Source organism: Heliconius melpomene, chromosome 20, assembly GCF_056956725.1.
Source record: "Heliconius melpomene rosina isolate 202511_hmr_F chromosome 20, ASM5695672v1, whole genome shotgun sequence".
Taxonomy (NCBI): Eukaryota; Metazoa; Arthropoda; class Insecta; order Lepidoptera; family Nymphalidae; genus Heliconius; species Heliconius melpomene.
This window is the reverse complement of record NC_140408.1, coordinates 9,129,059-9,153,427: the sequence shown is the minus strand read 5'-3', so window position 1 is coordinate 9,153,427 and position 24,369 is coordinate 9,129,059. Positions and strand designations below refer to the sequence as shown.

Here is a 24,369-nt window from a genome sequence, read left to right as displayed (position 1 = left end):
TATTGATCGAATGATAACTCTGATTGCAAACAAAAATCAAGATGTGAGATTTTTTTATTTACAATTGAATTTTAATTTATATTGTCTATCAATTTAATACTTTAATGTTTAAACATATATGAAAATATGTTATCCTTTGCCGGAATTTATTTCCGCAATATTTTACCTTGAACTTAGAATTTCAGCTTGAAGTTACTTCCTTAACATGTCGGATGTGTTCACAGAAACGTATTTAGATAAATGCAAATGCTAGCGCCATACCAGCTATACCAACGTTTTAGAAATATGAACATTTTGCTCTAACATATGAAAAGAGCAAAACTTCGCGCTTTTTTCTGCATAGCAGGGAAGGTCCTAGTGACAGTGACCGAGTGTTCCTAGTGACACTTCATTCCCCAATTTCCTCAAAATTTTCTAGATATTGCGTCTTAAGAAGCGGAATTAACACCGTGCTGCCTATCCCAGAGCGGGAAAATAAAAATAATTAAAATATAAATATTATCCCGAGTGGGAATCGAATCCACAACCGTCGCGTTTACACATTCTAGCGATGCGAGACAATGGCATTAAATTAAAGAAGTACAGTAACAAAATTTATCTTCAACATAAAAATAGGTTTCATTCACGATGCTATTTCCCAAATGAAATTACAAATAAACAACCGTTGGGAGTGAAACATCCTCTCAGCACTTTATTTAATAACTCTGCTTTCGCATTCGATTTGAATGGAGTGGTTTTACACTTTTGAGACAACATTTAATTATGAAATATTTTTTTAATTATTTTTAATGTAAAATGTAATGTGTACTTATTCATATGCATGCATGGTATATTTAGTAATTTAATTATAATTAATTATCGAAAAGTATTAGTAATTTAGTATGGGCATTTAAATTTCGGCAATATCAGTAAACAATATAAAGGTAGAATTACAACGTTAGGTTTGATATAAAAACACAGTAAATAACTGAATTTTATATTTACGCAAATATTTAATAGTGTAACAACTAACATGTATTATTACAAAAGAAAGTTCGCCTGTAACCTTACGACACACCGCGTCTACCAATCATAATGGAATTGAAAACACGTAGCTTGATAACAACGCGAAGATCATAGGCTAATTTTTATCATGCTTTCATCAAGCTATTCTCGTATCATATAATCTAGACGTTATATAAGCTTTCACAGAGTTCTTGAGGTTCTGTAGCGGAATTTTAAAACACGGAACCCTAATAGATGCATTATGTATGTCAACACGCAAAGCCTCCGCCTATCTTGCTATGTGCGGGATACAGCGTGAACTATACAGCGTAAAATATGCACTGTTAGACAAGACTTAGGCATTACTAAGGAACACCATGTATACAATAATAATTTACACAGCCAAGATAAAACAGCAAACATAAATTGAGCTGATACCACCATAAATTAATTGCTTAATCTACGTGCCGTTTTATAAGGTCACAGATGCAACGAGCTTCCGTGTTCGCTTCCCACCGACAAGTGTCTATGCAAATATCAATTAAGCGTTGAAATGTTTCCTCGATCGTTTACCGGCCGATACTTGCTCCCTATTAATTGGTTGAATTATCGGTATACGTGATATGCTATTTCCGTTGCATCGGATGCATAAATGGGTATAGGTACATGGGTGTTATGCAATGTGACCTAAACTCCAAATGTGGTTGTAGAAAGTCTGAAAGCTGTAGCTTGGACTATTGCACTATTTATATATTTGATTTATTTAAAAAAAATGGTGTCAATTATAGTGTCCTAGTGACAAGACACTGTGTTCTTCACTTTCCGTCCTAATTTGAAACATTGCCTTTTGGGTATTTAATAGCAAAATTATATATAGGTACATAACAAATATGTTTATATCTATCTATACGACATATGTTTATTATTTTTCACGTGTTCATGTCTGCACTAATTATGTTAATATATTTGAAATTATATATTATTGTTGATGTCAATGATTAATAAATGAAATAAATCTAATTTGTTGATTTCAAAACTTGTCCATATAATTCGAAAAGGCATTTGGAAAAAAACACCTCTTACAGTACACCTCTCATATACATATGAGCTAATATGTACTTAGTAAGACAACTGCGTATTAGATTCGTTAATGACAGAATATTGTTATTAAAGATGCAGCACCGCATGAGGAATGATACTGATTTGGCGCAGGGTAACAAGCGTGCGACTGTAATTGCGGTTGTGGGTTCGATTCCCATTTCGGGAAAAGAAAAAATAATATTTATAACATTTCTTCGCTCTGATAGTGAGGCAAAGAACAGTGTAGAATTCCGCCACTCAACACGCAACAATACGGAAAGAAAGAAATATAAAATATCGAGTCTCTACTATTAGTATTTATCTCTATTTACTCTACTCTACTATTAGTATTTATCTCTAGTCACTTTAAATTAAAAAAAATAAAAAATAAACATTAAGTTCTATTTTTAAAGCAAATACATGGAGGAGGCAAATATTGCCTTATATTAAAACTCTGTTTAGCACTTTCCGCTGAATAAACTCATTGTCATCCGCAATGTCTCATTGCGTGTTTAGTGGCAAAACTTTATGCTTTAAAAAAAATTTAATAAAAGTATAATCGAGTTTAGGTTGAACTTAAAATCGGTCTCGTTTGCACTCAGATGCTTCCACTACGCTACGTCGCCCTCTGATTTGCGTACAGACTAAAATATTTATAAATAAGAATAAATAAATATAAGTAAACTTTACTGACATGTTTCTGGGTGTGGCGATTTTAAATTTCATATCTATATCGTATTTAAATTATAATTAATCATGCTTACTCGTGATATGTTGTGACAAGATTATAAGGATTAGCATAATATTTATATTAGTCTGGTCGTAAGTTGTCCTTTCATTCAGTTTTGTTTACTTATTTTAATGGGTTTATAGTGATTGTTCCTCTATAAGATATAACTGGCTTAGAGTTTTTTAGTACTTATTGTTAAAACATCGAGTCTAGTTGCAAACGTTATACAAGTTTGAATCCCACATACAGTTCTAAAATTCTGACATAAAACTGAAAAAAAGTAAAATCTTAATACTTAGTTCGCTCTGCTTACTACTAAAACAATTATTATGAAGGACAAAAATGAAACGCAAATAAAACATATGTGTGGGAATGGGTACACCTGCAATATATACCTAACTAAAATGTATTTTTTATCTATTTCCTGCAAAAAGTTATTGTTTTCTATAATTTTTACTTGTTCATGTACTTGAAACTCGGTCACAATATCCTTGTTTTAGTACAACGTCATCGCCTATTATAAGGGTGACGTACCTACTAGGTAAAGAACTTTATTAATATTTTCAATACTTAAGAAAATGTACGTTATGTTATCCTCTTTTATATTAGTTTCCATACGGTATGATTTCATTATTTACGTGATTAGTAACGAAAACCGGCCAAGTGCGAATCGGACTCGCGCAGATCTTCGTCGTCGTTCCGTACCATTATCAATAATAACGGAAAAAATCGTGTCTGCTTTATGGGAGCCTTTTCTAATATATTTTTTAGCGATTACTTCTTTCTCAGCGTCTTAGATCGTTGCTTACAACTACAGTACATGTACTGCATGCAATTACGAGTAAGAGAATACTGTTACAACCGTACCCAGTCCTCCCCTAGGTTTTTTTCGTCAGTTAAAATGTTTAATGATTTATATATTAGTGTAGATTATGATTCTTCCGGCACATTTAGCAAATACTTAAATTAAATAATTAAGTATAATTCTTGCAACAATCAAATACTATTTCATATTAATATTTAAAGAAACTATACAACTAAACAGTTGTTGTTTATCCTTCGTACTTTCAAGTTATTCTGTTATAAGATTGGATTTCTGATACGAGTGTAATAAATTATTCCTTTCTATGGCAACGAATCTTTTGCCGTAGAGAAATTTGTTTTCTCTCACACCTAGGTCCGAGGGTTCGATTCCCGCCATGTAGTTGTCTATTGATACGTGGTCGCCGATAAATCGCTCGACACCTCCGATACTACAATAGGAAAGAGAAAGTGTTTAAATGCAATATTGCCCTCGGACCGCCAATTGGCAAAAATACGAGTAGGTTATATTGAAATTTTATTATTTGTAATTTACATACATAAATTAACATAAAATACAGTTTATCTTAGATTATTTGTTGAATGTATTTATGCTTACGTTTTAAATATATATCAAGATTTTCTTTTATTTTATTTGCCCTAAACGATATACATTGAAATTGCAAGTTTATCGATATACTATTATTTATTTCAACAAACTCAATACAGTGCTTGCTTGCCTTGGCTTCGACTCAAATAGAGTAAAATCTTACGCTTTTTTATTTTATTTGTCTATCGTAGCGTGTAACATAAAGCTTAAATAACATTAAAATCTTATTTCAATTATAAAATTATATTTATCACCTGTCGACATTTGATAATGTCGTCTTTTAAATACATACCGTTGGCTTAGCGAATATTTAGTTGCAATACCAACTCGCTATTAATACGTAGACAAACTGAAAAAATCATATAATTTATTAATTATGTTTTTTTAAACATACATTTAACGAATAAATTATGTTATTGTAATTTAATATGCTACACAAAAACTTGTTTTTAATGAATATTTTATTCTATCGTCACATAAATCATAATCAATATCAATCTAGCCGTTTAACGAGCTACTGACGTTTTTTTATAAGAGCTATAAGAAACGAAACGCGATTCGTTACTCGGCCATTACTAGAAAGAATGCGCCACAGTTGACTTGCCAGATGGATGATAAAACGTTGCATTCTAGATGCCAGGCATCTGATACAATTAGTGGGGAATTCAGAAGACCAGGTCATTTGGACGTCTCGCCGTAATTAATCAAACAAATTATAGACAAACATTTCAGAAGTAGCTTGTTTTCACTTTCGACAATGCATTTTTAGATTTTTAGATATTGTACTTGTTATTTGTTTTCTTTCCGAGATTTCGAATTAGTTCCTATATATTATATCAGAACATATTTCAAAATAATTTTATCATCATTCAGCGAAGACTCTCCATAAAAGTCTGACCTATTTTTTATGAATCTGCATTATTTATTCTTTTGTAGAATTCTGAATAGCAAATGTCACTTTTCAAAGGCATTTATTCGTTGCCAGTGACATAGCATCAAGGCTTTTATTTTTTTCTGAATAGAAAATGTAGATGATTTTATAATTAAAAAGGTAACAGCAAAACTTTGCTGAAGCAATTTTCAAATATTTTTTAAGGGAATGAAGGAAATTAATATCAAAAACTCTCTTATTTACTTGCACTTACTAAAAGTATTGATCTAAAAATTTGCTTATAAATATTAAGCAATGCAAACAAAGAAACTTCACTTACAATGGTTTTGTATCATCAAACATAACATTAAAAGTAAATTGATAGTTAAGTCTGGTGTGATTATTCAAATGAGCGTAGTGCATATCAACTGTACCGTTGCTCCTACGTGATCCTGACGCCTAGCGGCTCTCGTCATCCGCTATTAACCTTCAGGATGTGGCACACTTTCCTACTCAGATGGATAATTCGATATACATGTATTGCTTTAAACTCGTTGAAACATTTGGTTATTTATCCTCATTGGAATAATCATTATTTCCTTCCATAATTATAATTCTCAGACTTAAATGCCTCATTTGTCAAACCCGTACTCTTGTAACGCCCTACTTGGTCTATATGACTATTATCATTTCTATCATCTCTCATAAGCATTCTCACGAGAATTCGAGATGCCAGACTATTACTACTTGTGCATGTACTTTAATTCATTACCTTACAAGGCGTGAATAATTACTCGGTTATGTGAAAAACTAGTTGGATTCCTCGTCTTGGACGTGCTGTGCCAGAAATGCGGTGTGTCCTCGTTTTTTTGCGTTAAAACCCATTGCGTTCTGGGACTCAGGAGTATGATGCGGGGATGGGAACGAGGGGTTGCGAAGATGCGGCAGTGCGTCGCGTCGGCGCTGTACGGCGTCCGCTCGTCCGTCAGTTTCGCCGTGCCGCGAGCGTGCAGCGGTCGTCGCCAGTAGAAGGGGCACTCACGCTCGCGTTCCTCACAGACTGTTATTCGCGGTTTTCTGTCGGCAGTGCACGTGTCGCCGGCGACGAGCGCCACTCTTGTTTACGACGCTTACACACCTGTGACACAACAAATATTTAACGTGATGTGAAAGAACTTGACAGTTCTAGCGTTGTTTCGCCAATTCGAAATTTAATCGACGTCGTGTTTGCTTTTGTGGTGTATCGAATATAGTGCTCTGGGATACTAACTGTAATTTTGTACTGAAGTTTGGCGGTGACTAGGGCGTCAGTACAAGAGTTGGATGCACGCCAATACTGATATTTCTAAGGTGAGCATGGTGAATGTCGCAAAATGTCGCCCTCAGTGCAAAATTTATTTTTATTACCAATATATGCAATCAGTCACCGTTACCTTATCTTAAACAATGTTGCCTTATCGTTCAGTTCCGGCCGTCGTAGTTCGTACGTCGGCTTATTCCTGTTATGATCGACCACGGCCAGCTTATCAATGACAAAAATATTGAAGTTAAATGTTTACTGAAAATTCATAGTTGGTAATCATTTTATTATTTTTTGTATATCATTAACGTTGCATAGTATCATTTACTTTATAATATTCAAATAGTTTACTAATTTATGTTACACCTGTCCAACTAATGTTTAAGAAATCACATTCGTTCGCTACATTACAAAAATATCAAATATCTTCAATATTAAACAGGTATTTGTGGTTAGTTTTGTTTTTTCTTTATTAAATGTATAGTTTATTATTATATATTATGCTTAAGTCATCCTCATTTTAACAAGAATTCAACAGAAAAAATAACATAACGATTGAAATAGTCCAATAAAATTTTCCTATTATTATAAGTTATCAAATAGCACCGTGAACTCTTTCGTATTGTTCGTATAAAAAATACAAATGAGCTTTTTGTAAACAATTTAATAGAGAAGAAGGTCAGAGCGTGAGACTGAACACGTTATCGCTATTCACATTACGAATTACTATATTATACAAGGCTATAGAACTTTATCAATTATATACTACGAAATTACTAGTATATTTAACAGGACTTGCTTTTATAAGAATCGTCCTTGACATAATGTTTTTATTATTAACTCTATTTTATTTTTGATTACACCATAAAATAATGCGTCATTTAATTTTAGTTTCATTGTTTGGTTTTCCTAAGAAATTTCTTATTTGAAAACATGAATGAATTTTTCGAATTAAAATAATACTATTAATATTTTAAATGATTGTTGGAGTTATTTCGATAATTGAATATTTTCATCATCATTTATAAATTGTATGAATATTATTGATAGGAAATTGTATAATTATATATAGGTATATGTATGTATTTTTTTTAGAATTTATGAAATACGTTTTGAATTGAAAGTGTTATCAAGCTTTTAGAGAAAAAAAAAGAATATAATTAGAGATTCTAATCTCTAAAGCATCTTATCTATATAAATAACAATAAAAAATTATATAGGTATATAATCAAGAAATACGTACTTTCTTATGCTTTAACTAGTTATTTGTAATACTATAATAGCAGTAATTTGATGAATTGGGCTGTTGTGCGAGTTCGTTCACAAGGTTAGTTACACATTAACCTACTATGTACTAGGTAATACATATTGCAATTTTATTAATATTTTTAATGGATATGAACTCTTAGAAAAGCTTCTAAGATAATTCATTACTAAAAAATGCGGAATAAAAGGCAATACCTTAAGAATGCGACGGAAAGTTGGGAATGGAAGTGTCTTAATGGGAACAAAGTGTCGTAATATTCTAATATGTGTGGGATACAATGTGAAGCTAAAAGAAAAAAGAAGAGATATACTTACCGATATGAAATTGTATAAAAATTTTGTTGTATGGACTGGTTATATAAATATTTATCAATAAGGGCTCTAAACTAAGCAAATGCTAAACTCTTACAAGTGCCACAAAAAATTAGATGAGATCATTTCTGGACCGAGTCGATTACTCATACAGTAGCAGACCCTGCCACTTGTCCAAAAGCAATATACGTCAAATGTTACGTATTAACATATGATTTTGCCAACATAGAATGAAAACTCACATTACTTACATAGGAGTCTTAATAGAAATAGATAATGTCTAATGGACTACACTGCGACCAATATTATCATTTATCAGTATTGTCACGTCACGTCACCACGACGACAAGGCGTTTCATGGCCGAACTAAAATATACAGTTGCTTAGTCAAATTATTTTTGTTTAATACATTTTTGAAGTGATGTTTAGTAAGAAATTTTCGCTGTATATATTGTTTTTTTTTTTGATTAATGTAATAATAATAATAATAATAATAAAAGCCTTTATTCAGATTAAACTTACATTACAAGTTCACATCAAAGATACATTTACTTTTACATTTATTTATTGCTCGGGTAGATTAATCTGTTTGCCCTAATTTGACAAAGGCCTCTTCCATTTTTTTCCATTCTTTTCTGTCCTTGGCGGTTTTAGACCATAATGGACCCGCAGTGGCTTTTATTTCGTCCTCCCATCTTTTAAACTGTCTACCGCGTTTCCTCTTCTGGTTCCTAGGATACCACTCGTTCATTGCTTTGCTCCATTTTTCGGCTCCACGCATAGTGTGGCCGGTCCATCTCCATTTATGTCTTCTAATAAGGTAAGTAACATTCTCCAATTTCGTTTTATTCCTTATTGAGATATTTGTTACTCGGTCGGCGGTTTTTATGTTAAGCATACTCCTTTCCATTGACCTCTGGCAGACTTCCAATTTTCTATAGTGTTCCTTCGTAGGGGCCCAGGTTTGGCATCCATAAAATAGTACCGGGAGGATGCAAGTTTTAAAGAGTTTAGTTTTTATATGAATGCTGATTTCTTTATTTTTCATTATTTCCTTGAGTGACCAGTATCTTTTCCATGAATTGCCGATTCTTGTTTTTAGTTCTTTAGTGGTTTGGTCAATGGGCGAGATTACTTGGCCAAGGTACGTGTATTCCTGAACATATTCAATGGGTTTGTTGTTTATTACAATTGGTTCTTTGACACTGTTCGTCATAGCTTTTGTTTTCAGGGTGTTCATTGTCAAACCTACTTTCCTACTTTCTTTGTCTAAGTCTTCAATCATCTTTTTTAGTTCAGCTTGTGTGGAAGAAAATATTATCAGGTCGTCGGCAAACCTTAAATGAGTTAAGTTTGTTCCATTGATGTTCAGCCCATAGTCTTCCCAATCTAAAGCGCGAAAAACTTCTTCTAGAACAGCTGTGAAAAGTTTCGGAGATAGAGGGTCGCCCTGACGTACGCCTCTTTCTATTCTAATTTCTTTCCCCTCCCTTTCTAGTTTTACTTTGGCACGGCTGTTGTTGTAAATGGTTTTTATTATCCTAATATACTTCCTCTCAATTCCCTGGTTTATAAGGGCTAGCCAAATTTTTTCGTGTTCGAGAGAATCGAACGCCTTGCAATAGTCCACAAAACAGAAGTAAAATGGTGTACAGTATTCTTTGCTTCTTTCAATGATTTGTTTGACGACATGTATGTGGTCTAGTGTAGAGTATCCGCTTCTGAATCCTGCCTGCTCTCTAGGTTGGTTCTCGTCGAGGTTTTTGGATATACGGTTGAGTAACACTTTAGCGAATACCTTATATATATTAGACATGAGGCAGATTGGTCTGTAATTGCCAATATCTGACCTGTCGCCCTTTTTGTGTATTAATGTTATTGTGGATGTTAGCCATTGGTTTGGAATCATTTCATTTTTAATTATATCATTAAATAGATTCATAAATATTGGTACTAATGATTCTTTATTCGTAATTAAGAACTCGTTGTAGATATAGTCTGGTCCAGAAGATTTGTCTTTCTTTTGGGTTGCTATTGCTATTTCGATTTCTCTTGGCAAAATTTCTGGTACGGCATCTGTTCCTGTAATGTCCGTCTGTTCATTAACGTTGGCTTTGGAGAATAGATTGCGGTAGAATTCCGTGGCTGAAGCTAATATATCTGGTCTTCTTGTCATGCGTTTTCCTATATTATTCTTTATTGTAGGTATCCATTCTCTTTTTTCCGTTAGATTGCGTATGGCTTTCTTGATTCCTCCTGTTTTAGCTATTTGTGTTTCAAAAGTTCTTAACCTGTATGCTTTCCGATCTTGTCTTAAACTCTCTTTTATTAATTTGCTTGTGGAACTTATTTCTGTCCTTACTTGTTTTGTCTTAACGTCAGTTAGTAGCTTCGCTCTTTTCTCTAGTAGCCATTTAGTATGATCCGACAGTTTGCTATTTCTGCTGGTTTCTTTTATTTTGGTAGATAAAGTAATTATATGTACCAGTGCATCGTACTTATCTTGTATTCCGAATTCTTTCGTCTCTTCAATAAATTTTTTCAGCTTGGAGTTAAATTCTTCTGTTAGAATGACTTGGTTAGTATTTACTGGTTTAATTTTAAATGGTCTGGTTTTTTTAGAGTGTTCAACTGTCAGTTTTGCTCTAACCATTCTGTGGTTACTGTTAAAATTAATATTTTTGACTACTCTGCAATCTTGGAAAGAGGTGTTAGCGTTCGTTAATATATAATCGATTTCATTTCTGTACAGGTCACCGGGAGAACTCCACGTCCATCTACTATTTTTGCGGCTTTTGAATAATGTATTAAGCACCTTAAAATTATTCTCATATGCTAGTTCTAGTAGCTTTTCGCCATTTCTGGTTCTTTTCCCGTAGCAAAAGGATCCTAGTACTGATTCTTCGCCTTGCCTTCTTTCTCCAATTTGCGCATTAAAATCTCCTAATAATATTATTTTCTTATGTGCATGTTCTTTCAGAGCGGTATTGAGTTTAAAATAAAACAGATCTATTTCGGAGTTACTTGATTGTTCAGTAGGAGAATAAATTTGTACTATAGACCATTTCTGGTTTCCTAATGACAGGTTCAGTATAGCAACTCGCTCCGATACGCCAATAATCTCTTCGATGTTTTCTTTTACTTCTTTTTTGATTAGAAATCCTACTCCATGCTTACCGGGTGTTTCGCCAAAATAATAAAAAATAAATTCGTCGTGTTCCTCAATGCTTTCTCCAAATCTACGCACTTCACTGAGACCAATAATATTCCATTTGACGTTCTGTAGTGCTATTTTTAGTTCTTCTAAGCTTTCCTCGGTTCTCAGCGAAAGTACGTTGTATGTGGATATGTAGAAAGATGGTTTTTTATTTTTTACACAGTTTGTAGTAGGTGGGTGATTTGGAAGGTAGTAGTCTTCTTGTCCCACGGTGACTGGCCGGCTTGGGACGTTATTGTAGTTTTTTGTAGTGAAAGTTTGTTTTTGTTTTTTCTTTTTCCAGTTTCCGGGGCGTATTAGTTTTTTGTCTCCGACAGTGACGACGACCTGCCTCTTGTTACAAAGTTATACATGTTTGATTTATTAACTTTTTTTGGAGCCGAAATCGTCAGCTGATTTTCTGAATTTTCAGGAGATTCTGTCTGTTCTCTTGTTCTTTTTGCATTCTTTCCTTCGTTACGTTCCTTGATTATCAGTTTGTCTTTCTTTAGGTAAGCAGTCTTGCCTTTTTCTCGTTCTTGAAGGAGCTGTGGTAGAAGTTCTCTCCTCTTTTCCATAACTGCTTTAGAAAAGTCCTCTTTGATCCTTATATTAGAATTAATTTTGCTTCTTAGAATCATATTCCTCTTCCAAGTAGAGGTAAAGCTGACCAGGATAGGACGGTTCTTTTTCCCCTTTACTCCTAATCGATAGCAATTATTAATTTCATTTGTCTGGATGGATATATTAGTTTCTTTTTCTATAATAGTTTGTATATATTGTGTAAGACACCCCCTCTGTTCTGTTTCGGGCACTTCAAAAAATATGAGATTGTTCTTTTTCTTGTTCTCTTCCAGAAGCTGAATCTTAGTTTTCATTTCCTCAATTTCATTTTTTAAGTGTTCATTTTCTTGCAAAACTGCCGAGAGCGTGCTGTTTATGTTTTCTGAGATTTTCTTGGTCACTGATTCTGTTATTTCTTCAATTGCCTTTCTTGTTTCGATCGCCAAATGTGCTTTGAGTTCAGTCAGTAGCAGTGTCGTTTGGTGGTCCATAATTGTTATGAATTATCTTGTTTCTTTTTTATATATATATTTTTTATATATTTAAGTATAATAAATAGATATTTATATATATATATATATATTTATTATTATGTTTTATTTTTAGTACTGTATATATATTTTTTTGCAATTTTTTTATTTATTTTTTTAATTTTATATATATGGTCACCCTTTTTGCTTTCCGTAATGTAGTTATTGTTTATGGTTTGACTTCTGACGTACTTGACAGCAGATCTGTCTCATTTATAAGGTAGTTTTGTTTATTTACCCAGCTGGCCTCGCAAGCAGTTAATAATGTCAAATCAAATCGTGATTTAATTATTATGATTTATTTACGAAATCGCTGGCGTCCACTGTACAATCAACGTATGCCTGTGTATTCACTTTTGTAGATCGCGGATATTTTGGCACTATAAACGATATTAGTAATGTTTTTATGATTTATTTAGTATAAGCACTCAGTGACGATGTTAACTGTATGACAACCGGAAACGGAAAAGATTGATTAATGTACTTATGAGTTATTTGTATGGGTAGAGTTTTAAACTATTCATGAAATTCAAAGAAACAAAACCTAATAATTTTATCACTTTCAAAATATTTTTATATTTGATAATAAATACAACTCAAAAAATACGATGTAAAATAATTAATACCCAAAAAAAATTGAAAGAAATCAATAATAGAGACGCAATAACAGTATATAAGCAAATACGCACTTCCTCTGGATTTTTCAATGGGCTTTCATCTCGAGTGGCGAATCAGTTCTGACTCAGAGAAACTTTAAAGTTTAACCTCCCCAAAATAGAATGTACATGACCGTCTGTCTACCCCTGGATTTTTTAGCCATTTCAAATCGTCACTCATTCAATTGCCTGTTGGCCTTGCGCCAGGATATCACGGATGCCAATGTGTGCTCCACTTTTATATTGAAGCTTAAGTCGCAAGTTTAAAGTGGATTTTACATTAGTTTAAATATCACAGACGGCGCTAAATCGCTTAATCTCTATCAGAAGTCTCGGGACAAACGATTTCTGGCGACTGAGGTGAAAGCACACGGACTTTGCTATATTTTTTGCGGTTTACTTTTGCTAATACAAACGAGATTTGGATTTTTTTCATTTGCTGCACAGATCGAAAGCATGTCGTTTTTCTAATCTTAATGTTCATTTAAAAATATAAATGGCGCCTAAATTATATATTAGTTATTTGTTTTTTTATTATTAAAAAAAACAATCTAAATATGCATATAATATAGAAATTGAATATTGAATAACATTTAAACCCTGTTAACCATTGGACCAGGCCCCTGCCGGGAGTATATCTTTGGATACATCCATGGTAGGTATTATACAACATAGGTAATGTTGAATTAAACGTTTAAGACTATAAAAAGCCAAATATTCTATACAATGTTTTAACTCCAACAATGCTTGTCAATCATTCATATCCCACACATGCTTGCCTTATTTTAGTCCATTTATTTCCTGCTATTGCTTAATCCGCGAGTGCAGTCGGCTGTACAATTACCAGTGCCGAAATTAGTTTTACGAGTGGAGGCCCGGGCCATGACGCGCTCGCACACATCAAACGGTTACACTCATTGTTAATGTTTATTATTAGTTCCCATGAACTGCTTGTAAATTCTACATATATTTTCGTAACCTTGCTACACTCTGTCACCATTATTATTCATAAACTTCTGGCTGCATTCGTAGAAATAAATAAGTTTTTTCTTACATTATATCAATTATTCATTGAACAACAAATATATTAATTAATGTTTGTCAGTGTTTTTATATTCCGGACAAGGATGTTAAATCGGTGTCATCAGGTCATCAGATGTGGATGAACAATGCGTTCATTCTACCGAAAGTCGGTATTATGTTAATTATTCATGTCAGGCAACCAAAAATATATCGTGAAATCTAAGCTGACCGGTTCATGTGACCGTTCGTGTTCAACAAATCGATATAATTAGTCGACGAATTGGTTTCACTACTTCTTTACTGGGTTTCTGTGCGCAAAAAAAAACTCGGGGATTTTTAAAACACAATATACGTATTTCAATTAAATGTTTTTTTATCTTCTGCAAATCACCTCTTATTTGTTTTGTTCGAAATTTTTACGTTCACAAATATTGGTTAAGAGGTCGATTATCGGTAAACTTGGTCGTTGAAGGCGACAATTCACACGACTTTACAAACTACGAGAATCTCTTATGAATAAATGAACGTTAAATTTTATTGTTGCATTGACACCAATATTTTCATTGAATTGTGTCAAACCGAAAAAAAAGGAAAATGTGCGGTGAGGCTAGAAAATTGGAACATGTAATTCCATACATGGCGAAAGGAACGAGTTCTTGGCGACTGTCGAAGTTATCGAGTAACGGTTGACACGGGGTAAAAAACCATTCGGCATATCCATTCTTTGTAATTGGCGAAGGGCACACGGAATGCGGCCTGACGAAGATGACTCCCAAAAGAAAAGACGTATAACCTTAAAAGGACCTGCAGATGCCTTATATTTAAATAGAATTTAAATTTTATGGCTACCACATCTTTCGTTGTAGTTTTATTGAAGTTTTTATCTTTCTGCGCTTTAAATGCTAATTATTATTTTAGTAAATTGACTTACAGTTAAATATTTCCAATATTTTTTCTTAAAACAAAGTTATAATTTATGAAGCTAGATGAGGATGCATGTATTTTGAACGTATATCGCGTAAGTAGTAATAACTTAAATATTTGTTGCTAGCTTAACGGTGAATAATCATAAAGTTATCCCTATACTTTAAAGTAACGAGCCACATCAGCCCCATAACTTAGGAATGTGTGTTACACTCATCAAATCATTTCTTAGAAGGGCTGGCGCACTATATTCTATAGAACATTAGATAAAACCACGGAAAACATAAAACAGTAAAGCATTTCTGTGAAAGTAAAAGATGTGTCTTTATATTGGACATTTCCAGTACCACTTAAATGTATTGAACACTTTTAAGCAATAAACTTTCCGTGTAAAAGGTTTCCTATTACATTACATTGGTATCTTTAAATATATATAGCCTTGTGTCCTTTATTGTCTATTTTAGAGCCCTAAAATTTTATTGGAGCTGTATCCATTATTCCACTCGTTATATACAAGCTTTGACGACCAGACCGAGAAAGTTTTTACAGAGCTTTTAGAAAAGAATTAAGATTTTGCCTTTGATACAAGGATTTGGTACTATAACTAAAAAATATATCTAATTCAAATAATAATGTATTATAGCTTATTAGAATGATGAATTAAGTAATGCTATAAGCAAATAAAGAAAAATTACTTCTAAAGCATAATTTAATTTGTGTATTAAATTTTTACAAGATAATTCGTAAAATTGACTTAATATGGGACAAGATGTTTTATAACGTTTATGTATATTTAGCAATGTTCCCTGTTTTGGATTAAGAATTCCTACCCATGGAATATATAACTTTTATTATATGCTGTTTATCTATAACCACTAGATAAAATAAATGCATTGTAAAAAATATATGATGAAATGAAATGGTCATCTTACAACATGATCTTGTTTCTTACCAGTTTTGTTTACTATCGACATAAGATGTCCGCTGCGTGTTGGATCGCGAAAATGCGATTTTACAGAACTAACTTGGTAGGTACAGGTGAAGCGAGGAATCTTTTATGGTATCATTAAAAAACGACAGCTGCCTACCCATCACCATATTAGCTCAGTTGCAGCGAAAGGTGTCGTAAGTCGCAAGCTGCTTCTCCGCAAGATCATCTACTAAAACTAATAAATAACCGAGCAGTAGTTAAAGAGCAAATTAATTTTCTTAACGCTCCAGCAACGCTCGTTTAATCAGCCAGTTAGACCAGTAAGCTTTCAGATTCAGAACGACAAACATCAATTCAATGGTTGGTGGCAATTAATTAAAATCTCATTAAACTTTTTTCCCGAATGCTTCAAGTGCTGGAAAACTTGGAAAAACCATTTTGTGGACTGGTTTCTTATAATAGATCTCTTGTAGACATTCCGTTTCAATTACAACGAAAGTGAGTTGTTGGAACTACTTGGCATTTTTATTTCTAACAGTAATTGTTTTGCCGAATCTCTTCTTACTCTGTTTCCATGTGTGTTCAAACTACGTTAAGTTTCCTTAAGCGTCAATCTGAATTACAAATTGACGCTTCCTCTTTGATATATGGGTGTACACTGTCGACCGTACAGAGAACAGTCAGAGAAACTAGTGAAATATTGCAGTACATCCATTATTCATTAATTAACCCACTATCGCCGCGCCATAACGGGCCATCCTCGGAAGCTAGCCACTGCTAAATAACTAGGGGTGATCGCTTTAAACGAGTTCTCCGCCACAGATGCTTCTTATATCTAACGTAGAAAGCGTTCATCGACACGAGTGACTTATAAAGGCACTTTCATACGTACGAGTATATCGACGGTTTCTGCTATACTTTTATGTTAGAAACTCTGTTTCAAATATTTTTCTATTAAAAAAAACTTGAAATTAAAGAAGAAATAAAAGAAGATAAAGTTAGATTTGTGTTTCAGAGAGGAAATCATGACAAAATGAAATTATTTTTAGTTCTATTTAATTCTAATAATAACAAGTTCTATAATATCAGGGTTCTGTCCGACATTAGCGACATCAGCTATATTTGAATGCAAATTATAACATTTCCGCACACAGAATTGATTTCTACAACAACATAGTTGCGTAATGTCCGTAAATGGTATGTAATTGAAAATTACTAGATATTAGATCTTCATGCTAAACTTTTACCTATTAAACATATATTTACTCTACTATTTGTGTACAATTTAAATGTTAAATGTATCTATATTTCTAATGTTTATGGGAAATAAAGTAATGACCGACTTAATTACATTTAATAACTAAATAGCAATTATGAGTAGAAAAATATTGTATGTAATTTAAGTTTTTAAAAATCGTGAGACATTTTTCTAAACATTGCTACTTTCTACGAAATTCAAAGTTAAAAAAATGTATCACGATTGACAGCATAGTTTACAGCATAGTTACAGCATGGTTCGGTTGACCCGAACTTGTCACTGCCTGAAGGCTGTCTGCGTTCAAGTTGGGGTAATACTTATTTATTAACCAACTACAAATATAAAAGTACAATTAATTTTACATCTTAAGGTCTCAGCTTAAAGCTTAAAATTGTATACGGAACGAAAACAAATTCGTGAAATAGGGGGCCTGCAGACACATTGCTTGATTGAAAGTTGCAAATTGCAAACATTTAATGACCTTGCGTCCATCAAATGTACATATATGTATTGTCTTAAGCACAAGTTATATAAGTTTTATACCAATTTTTAACTTAAAATAATAATTAGTATTAAAATTGCGCTTCTAAATAAATTCGCTTCTACATAAATTCATGGATTGCACAATAAATTTCTTGGTCTTTAAGTTATCTCGATAGGTGATCTGTTAGCAACGATTTATATTTCCGCGCACAGATAAATACTTCAAATGTTTAAATATAACATAGAATAATAAATCCTGAATCGAGTGGTGGAGTGGCATGATTGCGATCATTCTTCCCGTATCATTCGAGGCCCGCATGTCAACTGCATTCATAGAGAATTGAATAAGTGGCCATCGCAGATAATAATGCGGACGATCGAACAAATAAACATACAACTACCTGACAGTATTTGTAAGTATTTAGTGTTATGAAATATTTAGAAGTTGTATTTGAAGTTTTACAATCTCCTATATATCTCTATAATAGAGATATTGATAGAATATAATAGAGATAGAGAAGAGTTTGGACTATTTTTTTAAATAATTTTTCCAATAAATATTAATATTATTATTTTGTTTCTTTCTTCATCAACATGATTTAGAATAACAATATTTTTTTGAAACAGTTTAATCACATCTTTCATTGTTATTTCTTTTGCCCCGAAGTTATTGTATAAGCTGCACTTTGTTTACAAAACACCCATTCAGATCACGCAGACAGACGTTTAATCATTTTTGCATATGTTTTTTTATCTAATCTATGTATGACATTCGTGTAAATACAGAGAGCTAAAATAATATTATGATTAACATATTCTTTTTTTTTAGCTTCATGCTGTATTCCGCACATAACAGGATAGGTAAAGGCAATCTAGGAATCTAGTGTTGAAACATTCCGTTCCCCTTAAAAGCTTCCGTTTCTCATATTCTGCCGTACTCTGGAGGCATTGCGTGTTGTACACGCAATACACACACGCACACAAAATAATATGTATCTTAAAGAGTCGCGGAACTCAACGCCGCGATTCTTTAAGATACATATTATTTTGTATATATATACCTTAATTAACTTTATGTTATGTACAAATATGCATGTAGATAAAAAAAAGCAATTCTGTATATCTTTATCGTTATCATATATTAACTTGCATGAATGACTTGTGGTGTGACATACAAAGTAAGGGCTTATGATCTTGACCGTTGAGCATGTCATTGTTATCATTTAAGTAAAATAATCTGTTTTGCTTATATTTTTGTAAACAAAATAAATACATTTATAGTGTTGACGTATGAATACACATGTGGTGCACATTGCTCTAGGTACAACCGATAAATTGTATATTCAGTTATTTTAAAAACAGATTTCGCAATCTAAATTGCATTTGTTTTACTTTTATTACCTTCAGCCATATTATGTTATGAACGATGAACCTAGTGACACGGTACTCGGTCATTCGCTCCTTTCTCTTTACACTCGAAACAAATTATCTTTTATTTAAATATACAAAAAACATCTTCTTACATTAAAAGTATAACATTTTTTTAAAGAAAATAGTAGAATAAAATCGACAATTAGTCTCCACCAGCCATAGTACCCAGTTATGGGTACTGTTACCTGTTCTGTTCGGTGTACCCAACAGGATACAATGCGGTTCGCGTTAATTGCACCTGCGCGCACGCACGGTTTCCGTCGTACAGCGGTGCACGAGTATGTGTCAATTGTCATGTTCGTTTTGTATGCCGAATGATGTGTCTCTATAGCAGGTACGTACTTGTTGATGGTAGGTAGGTTACTTTAATTTTTTTTTTTTTGTTTGAGTTTAGTTCAGGTTTATGTTTTTTTTTTGCTTTGTTGTGGTATATACACCATTCAGGCTTATTGTAAATTATTTTAGAGATTAAATTTATGGTGGTGGTTTTTCTTGGACGCCTATAATTATCGTTAGAGTTAGATATATTTATCTTAAACGCCAGTAATATAGCTTGAATATCTTGTAAGTTGTACTATATAATATAATACTCATTAGAAATACCATCAGAAAGCTTCGGCTCACGCTAATTTTTTCAATAAAAAGAAAATTATTGTACGCAAATGTCAGTAACTACAAATTCGTTAATTACACATAATAAATGAAAATAGTACAGGTACCACCACAGGTTTATATAGGTCTAGACAAGCCCTACAGAATTATTAGTGCCATTAGTCTTTGTTGCACTTAAAGCGCATCTGTGCGCAACTTTGTAGCTCATTAAAATTTAAACTGCAACTAACAATGCTCTATTATGAGTTTTGCAATACTAAAGGTAGATTACTTTTGCTATCCCTCACGTACTGAGGATCTCGACATCACCCCTTGATATTTAGATTAAACAGTATTATTCCAGTATAAAGGGTTGCACTGCCTGCCGTTATAATGGAAATAATTTATTGGTTGTAGAAACTAGTACAAAGAAAAGCAAAATTTATAGCGTGGTAACGGCCGTTTTTCATATCGAATCCGTTGTGGATTTGGTGTGAATCCCCTGATCTTTCACTCGTGTCATCGTAGTGTTATCGTAGATTATTTATAGCGTTTACGTTATTTAGTTGGGTATTTGTTTTGAGCTTGAGTATTGATTTTTTTTTTTAAGTTATTTAATTTATTATTGATTTGTTTTATATGTAAGTTTTTTAATAGAAAAAGACTACTAATGGATTTTGTAATCACCATAAAACGCAAATTCTGCATTAAATTTTAATTTAATATATTCGTATAAAGTTTTTTTTATAAACAAAACTTTACATGTACTCCATTAAAATGAATCCTTTTTTTATATCTACTATATAAATTTACAGCGAGTATATACGATAGCAGTGGGATAGCGCAGTACAAAAGGCCGGTCACGTGCCCACACGTGTCCAAAGGGAATACAGGCGAAGTGAGCCGTTGCATACTGATGTGTTTATCGTCTGCACAAGGCAAATGCAATTTTCGGCTTGTAAAATAAATGCGTTTTCACGTATCTTCCCATTAAAGGGAGTTGGTAAAGAATATTCTATAGCGAAATGCGATCGCCAGCTGACTAAATATAATTTGCGTAATTTTTCACATGTATCCCGCATTTAATAATGCAGACATGCATATTCACGCACAATAACAATGCATAATAACAGAACGCATTATTAAGCAGAACGAACCTAGTGGTAAAACACTTTGTAGAAGGAACCTAGTGTTTCCCCACTTTCCGCCAAATTTTCGGGATAAATGACAGAGTGGACAAATGAAAATAATAAGTAATTCCTGAGTGAGAATCGAACCCTCAACCTTCGCGTTTACGCTTGTGCCACTACGCCACCGGCGCGACAGCCTTATTAGAATTCTCTTATTTTCATGTTTCTATATCAATATTACACATTTTATGTGAAAGAGGAAAAAGTTGAAGCAACGCTTTAACAAAGGTATTTGCAACATTTCGGTCAAATCGTTCATTAATTTCGGCACATCCATTGTTAGGGCTCGTGAAGCGTGACTCGACTCGTTGACCGATTGTTTTGAGCGAGTCTTTGTAAAAAAACGTAAAAAAAATCCTGTGCTCCCAAATAATACAATGCACCGCGCATGCATGCATTGTTCACTTTGCTCCCTTGCGCAAGGGTGCAGATTAAAATGCACCCTCTGCACGCCCCTTCACCCTTGCCCGTCTATCTTCTATATATTATTACCGCACGTAATTTCTCACCACTTTTTGACATTTTATTTGTATTTGACGTTCCTGATATAATGTTGAGTTTTTAATTTATTATTATTTTTTTTATTAAAAGTTACTGCTTTTTTCAACTAGCGACCAGGTAGAGACATCGCGATCTGGCTGGCGGAATCATATGCTGTGTTATTGAATCAGAGCGAGTTAATAACTATATTATATAAATATTTATATGTACCTACTATTAATAAAAAAGATTTTATATTAATAAATGAATATAATCGAAATAAAGAATAAATATGTATATAAAGATATGTATGTGCATATATAATATCTGTATAGATTTTTAATTCAATTTATACATAAATACGCGAAGCAAAAGCTTTGTATCCCTTTCATCCCTTCTTTACGAAAATTGTGCAGACGTAGGTGATTAGATAACACGAATTATTAATGATTGTAGATTTACAAACACACATAAGTAACAACTGCTATTCATTAATAATAGACAAGTTGAAAATAATAAAAGTAGCATTATTCTTATCTACATCGTGTATCAGCACAATGCAAAAGTACAACCATCATTTATTTACTATCTTCACAGTCACATGGGTATGTGTGTCAAACCGAAAACAAATGGCTCCCTAAAAGTCCCTCAATAATCTTTCTCATTCGTCATAGATAATACTGTTTTGCCACTGTCAGCCGTTTAATCTTTTGACGTATGGCTTGCAGTTTTAACGAGAATATGCATACGCCTTCTAAGTAGATGGTAAAAACAATGTATGATAAAATATCATTGTTGCTAAAGCATGTTCCATGTAATGTTGATAGGTGGAATTTATTATATCTGTGGTTATAGAAAGGTATATTAGCTAGTTTTTAGCTCCACGCTGTATCCCGCACATAGCAGGGTAGGCAGGGGCATGGGAACCTAGTGACCCTCTGTCTGCTTTTGCCAGTCCAGAGCAAGGACATGAAAATATAATATTTTATTGTTTTGAGTGGGAATCAAACACAACCTTACGTTTACACCTTGTAAGAGGATTTTTGTAAACAATTTTTTTCGTGATATTGAGTACTTGAAGTAAATCTCTATCTAATAGTACATTGATATATTAATTGTAAGTAAGCTCGATCGGTAAAACAGTACAACTAGATTCTACCTTTTTCAAGTACTCACTTCACATCGGCAGTTTATTCTGCCTATTGTAAAAACTTTAATGGATATTTCAAATATAAAGGCTTAGATTTGAACCAGCGACAACAGTGTTTTTATGTTAGTAGAGAGCGTAACAGCTTCCAGCTTTTTCCCGCGTAACAAAAATTAGAGATCTAATGTTAAGTCGCTCCATTCTACTTTTAAGTAATTTCCGAGACATTGCGTGTTTAGTGGCGGGACTCATCATCGCGCCTTGTCTATCAGAACGAAAGATATTTTAATATAATCATTTCCCCTTAATGGAAAACGAGCCGGCAACTATCGCGTTTACAGTCAGACTGCTCTACTACGCCACGGTACCCTCCTTTATAGTATATTCCAAATCTTCAAAGCTAACGCATAAATACCCAATATGGGCGACAAACGTATATTTCATATGACCATTAATATCACGTAATAATATCTTTTGATACCGTATATGAAATGCGAATTACTAGCCATACAAAAACGCATTCCAACGCAACATTTGGTGCGTCCCCGATCACAGGGGACACAGTCCGGCGCACACCCTCCGTCGCGTTAAATGTCTTTGTGCGCGGCTTAAGTTATAGGCGATTGAATATATATTATTTATTTTATATAAATAATATCTATTATTATATTTATATAAATTATTGTGTATAATAATATTCTACAAAAAAATTTCGAACATTTTCGTCTTCGTCTATTTTGTATTTTTTTTTTTTTACATTTATACTTTTTCTCATATAGAACATAGTGAACGTTGTGAGTGTAACACATTCCGTCTTCACTTCCTTCTAATATACGAGATATTGTTATTTGTTAATCTGTTGTTTGCCTTAAATATAATCATTCTTGTGAAGAATCGAACTCACACCTGTTGGGTATGTCGACATACTAACATATATATTACACATATAGTACGTAAATATTATTAATATTCAAGCATTTCGCTTTAATACCGGCCATTGAATGTGCGCACCAGCGTGACTGTGTGATACATCACCTGTTGTCTATGTTCCCACGGAACACTGACTTTAGAAATTATGGGGGTCTCGCGTCATAGTGGCATATGGCTACATTGATGAGTATTTAAATATTAAATAATCGGCCGTAATTAGAAAGGGGACTTATATTGATTTTTTTATAAATATTTGAAACTATCATTATTCAAATTAATTTATAATAAAAAAAAAAAACTAAATGTCATAACGTAGAATTACGATATTCATCTTTATGAATATGGATGTTACAACTTTCGTTGTTCTCATCATCGTTGGAAAATTATACCTTTAGCTTAGAGGACAGTCCTCTTGTCTCGGGTGCAAAGATACTATCCAGAGACTTGAAAATTTCATAAAACCTACTCTTGAATTGGTAAAAATTAGACTTTACGCTTAAAAAATATTTTATTTGTCTGCATATGTATTACATAAATGTATTACATTGAGGGCGTCATGGCGCAGAGCATTTGACTGTAAACTCGAGGGTAGATTATTTTCATTTCACCGCTCTGGTAGGCAAAGCGCGGCGTTGAGTAGCCGCTCAGCACATAATGTCTCGAAAAATGGGCGGAAAGTTAGTTAGTAAGTTAGAACGGAATATAGCTAATAGCTCTAATATCTATAGCTCTTATGTTAAAAATGAGATAAAAATCCAGTTCCATAACTGTTGATGTTAAAAAATAAATCGTTGTATACTCGTACTTGTTACAGTCAATCCAATTAAGGAGAACAAAATGAAAATAGTACTTATATAAAATTATAAGTTATCAACAATTTTTTTTAAATATATAAATTAAGATAATGTTTGTGGAACAAGGTGAGAGTTGAACACGAAGTTTCTAAGAGTGACCTTCTAATAGGACCTTATGCAAGCCTTCTTACGCCTGTAATTTTTCCGAACTACACAATGATTACAATCATTATTCATATTCGTGCGGGATACAAAACATCGAACAAGTCAATTTTATCTTTATTACG

The 24,369-nt window shown here is 33.0% G+C and overlaps 1 protein-coding gene across 12 annotated transcripts in view; it reads left to right on the top strand.

The window, feature by feature from the left end:
• The window catches only part of LOC146527863 (rho GTPase-activating protein 23-like), a 257,849-nt gene that overhangs the window by 117,167 nt on the left and 116,313 nt on the right, over positions 1 to 24,369 (top strand). Inside the window, exon 1 of one of the 12 annotated variants that reach the window (XM_085204404.1) lies at positions 6,060 to 6,426. The exons of the other annotated variants lie outside the window; for them this stretch is intronic. Coding sequence (XP_085060530.1) covers positions 6,400 to 6,426 — 27 coding nt within the window. The 5' untranslated portion in view covers positions 6,060 to 6,399. Of the gene's footprint in view, positions 1 to 6,059; positions 6,427 to 24,369 lie in introns of those variants that run through there. 12 annotated transcript variants of the gene reach the window in all.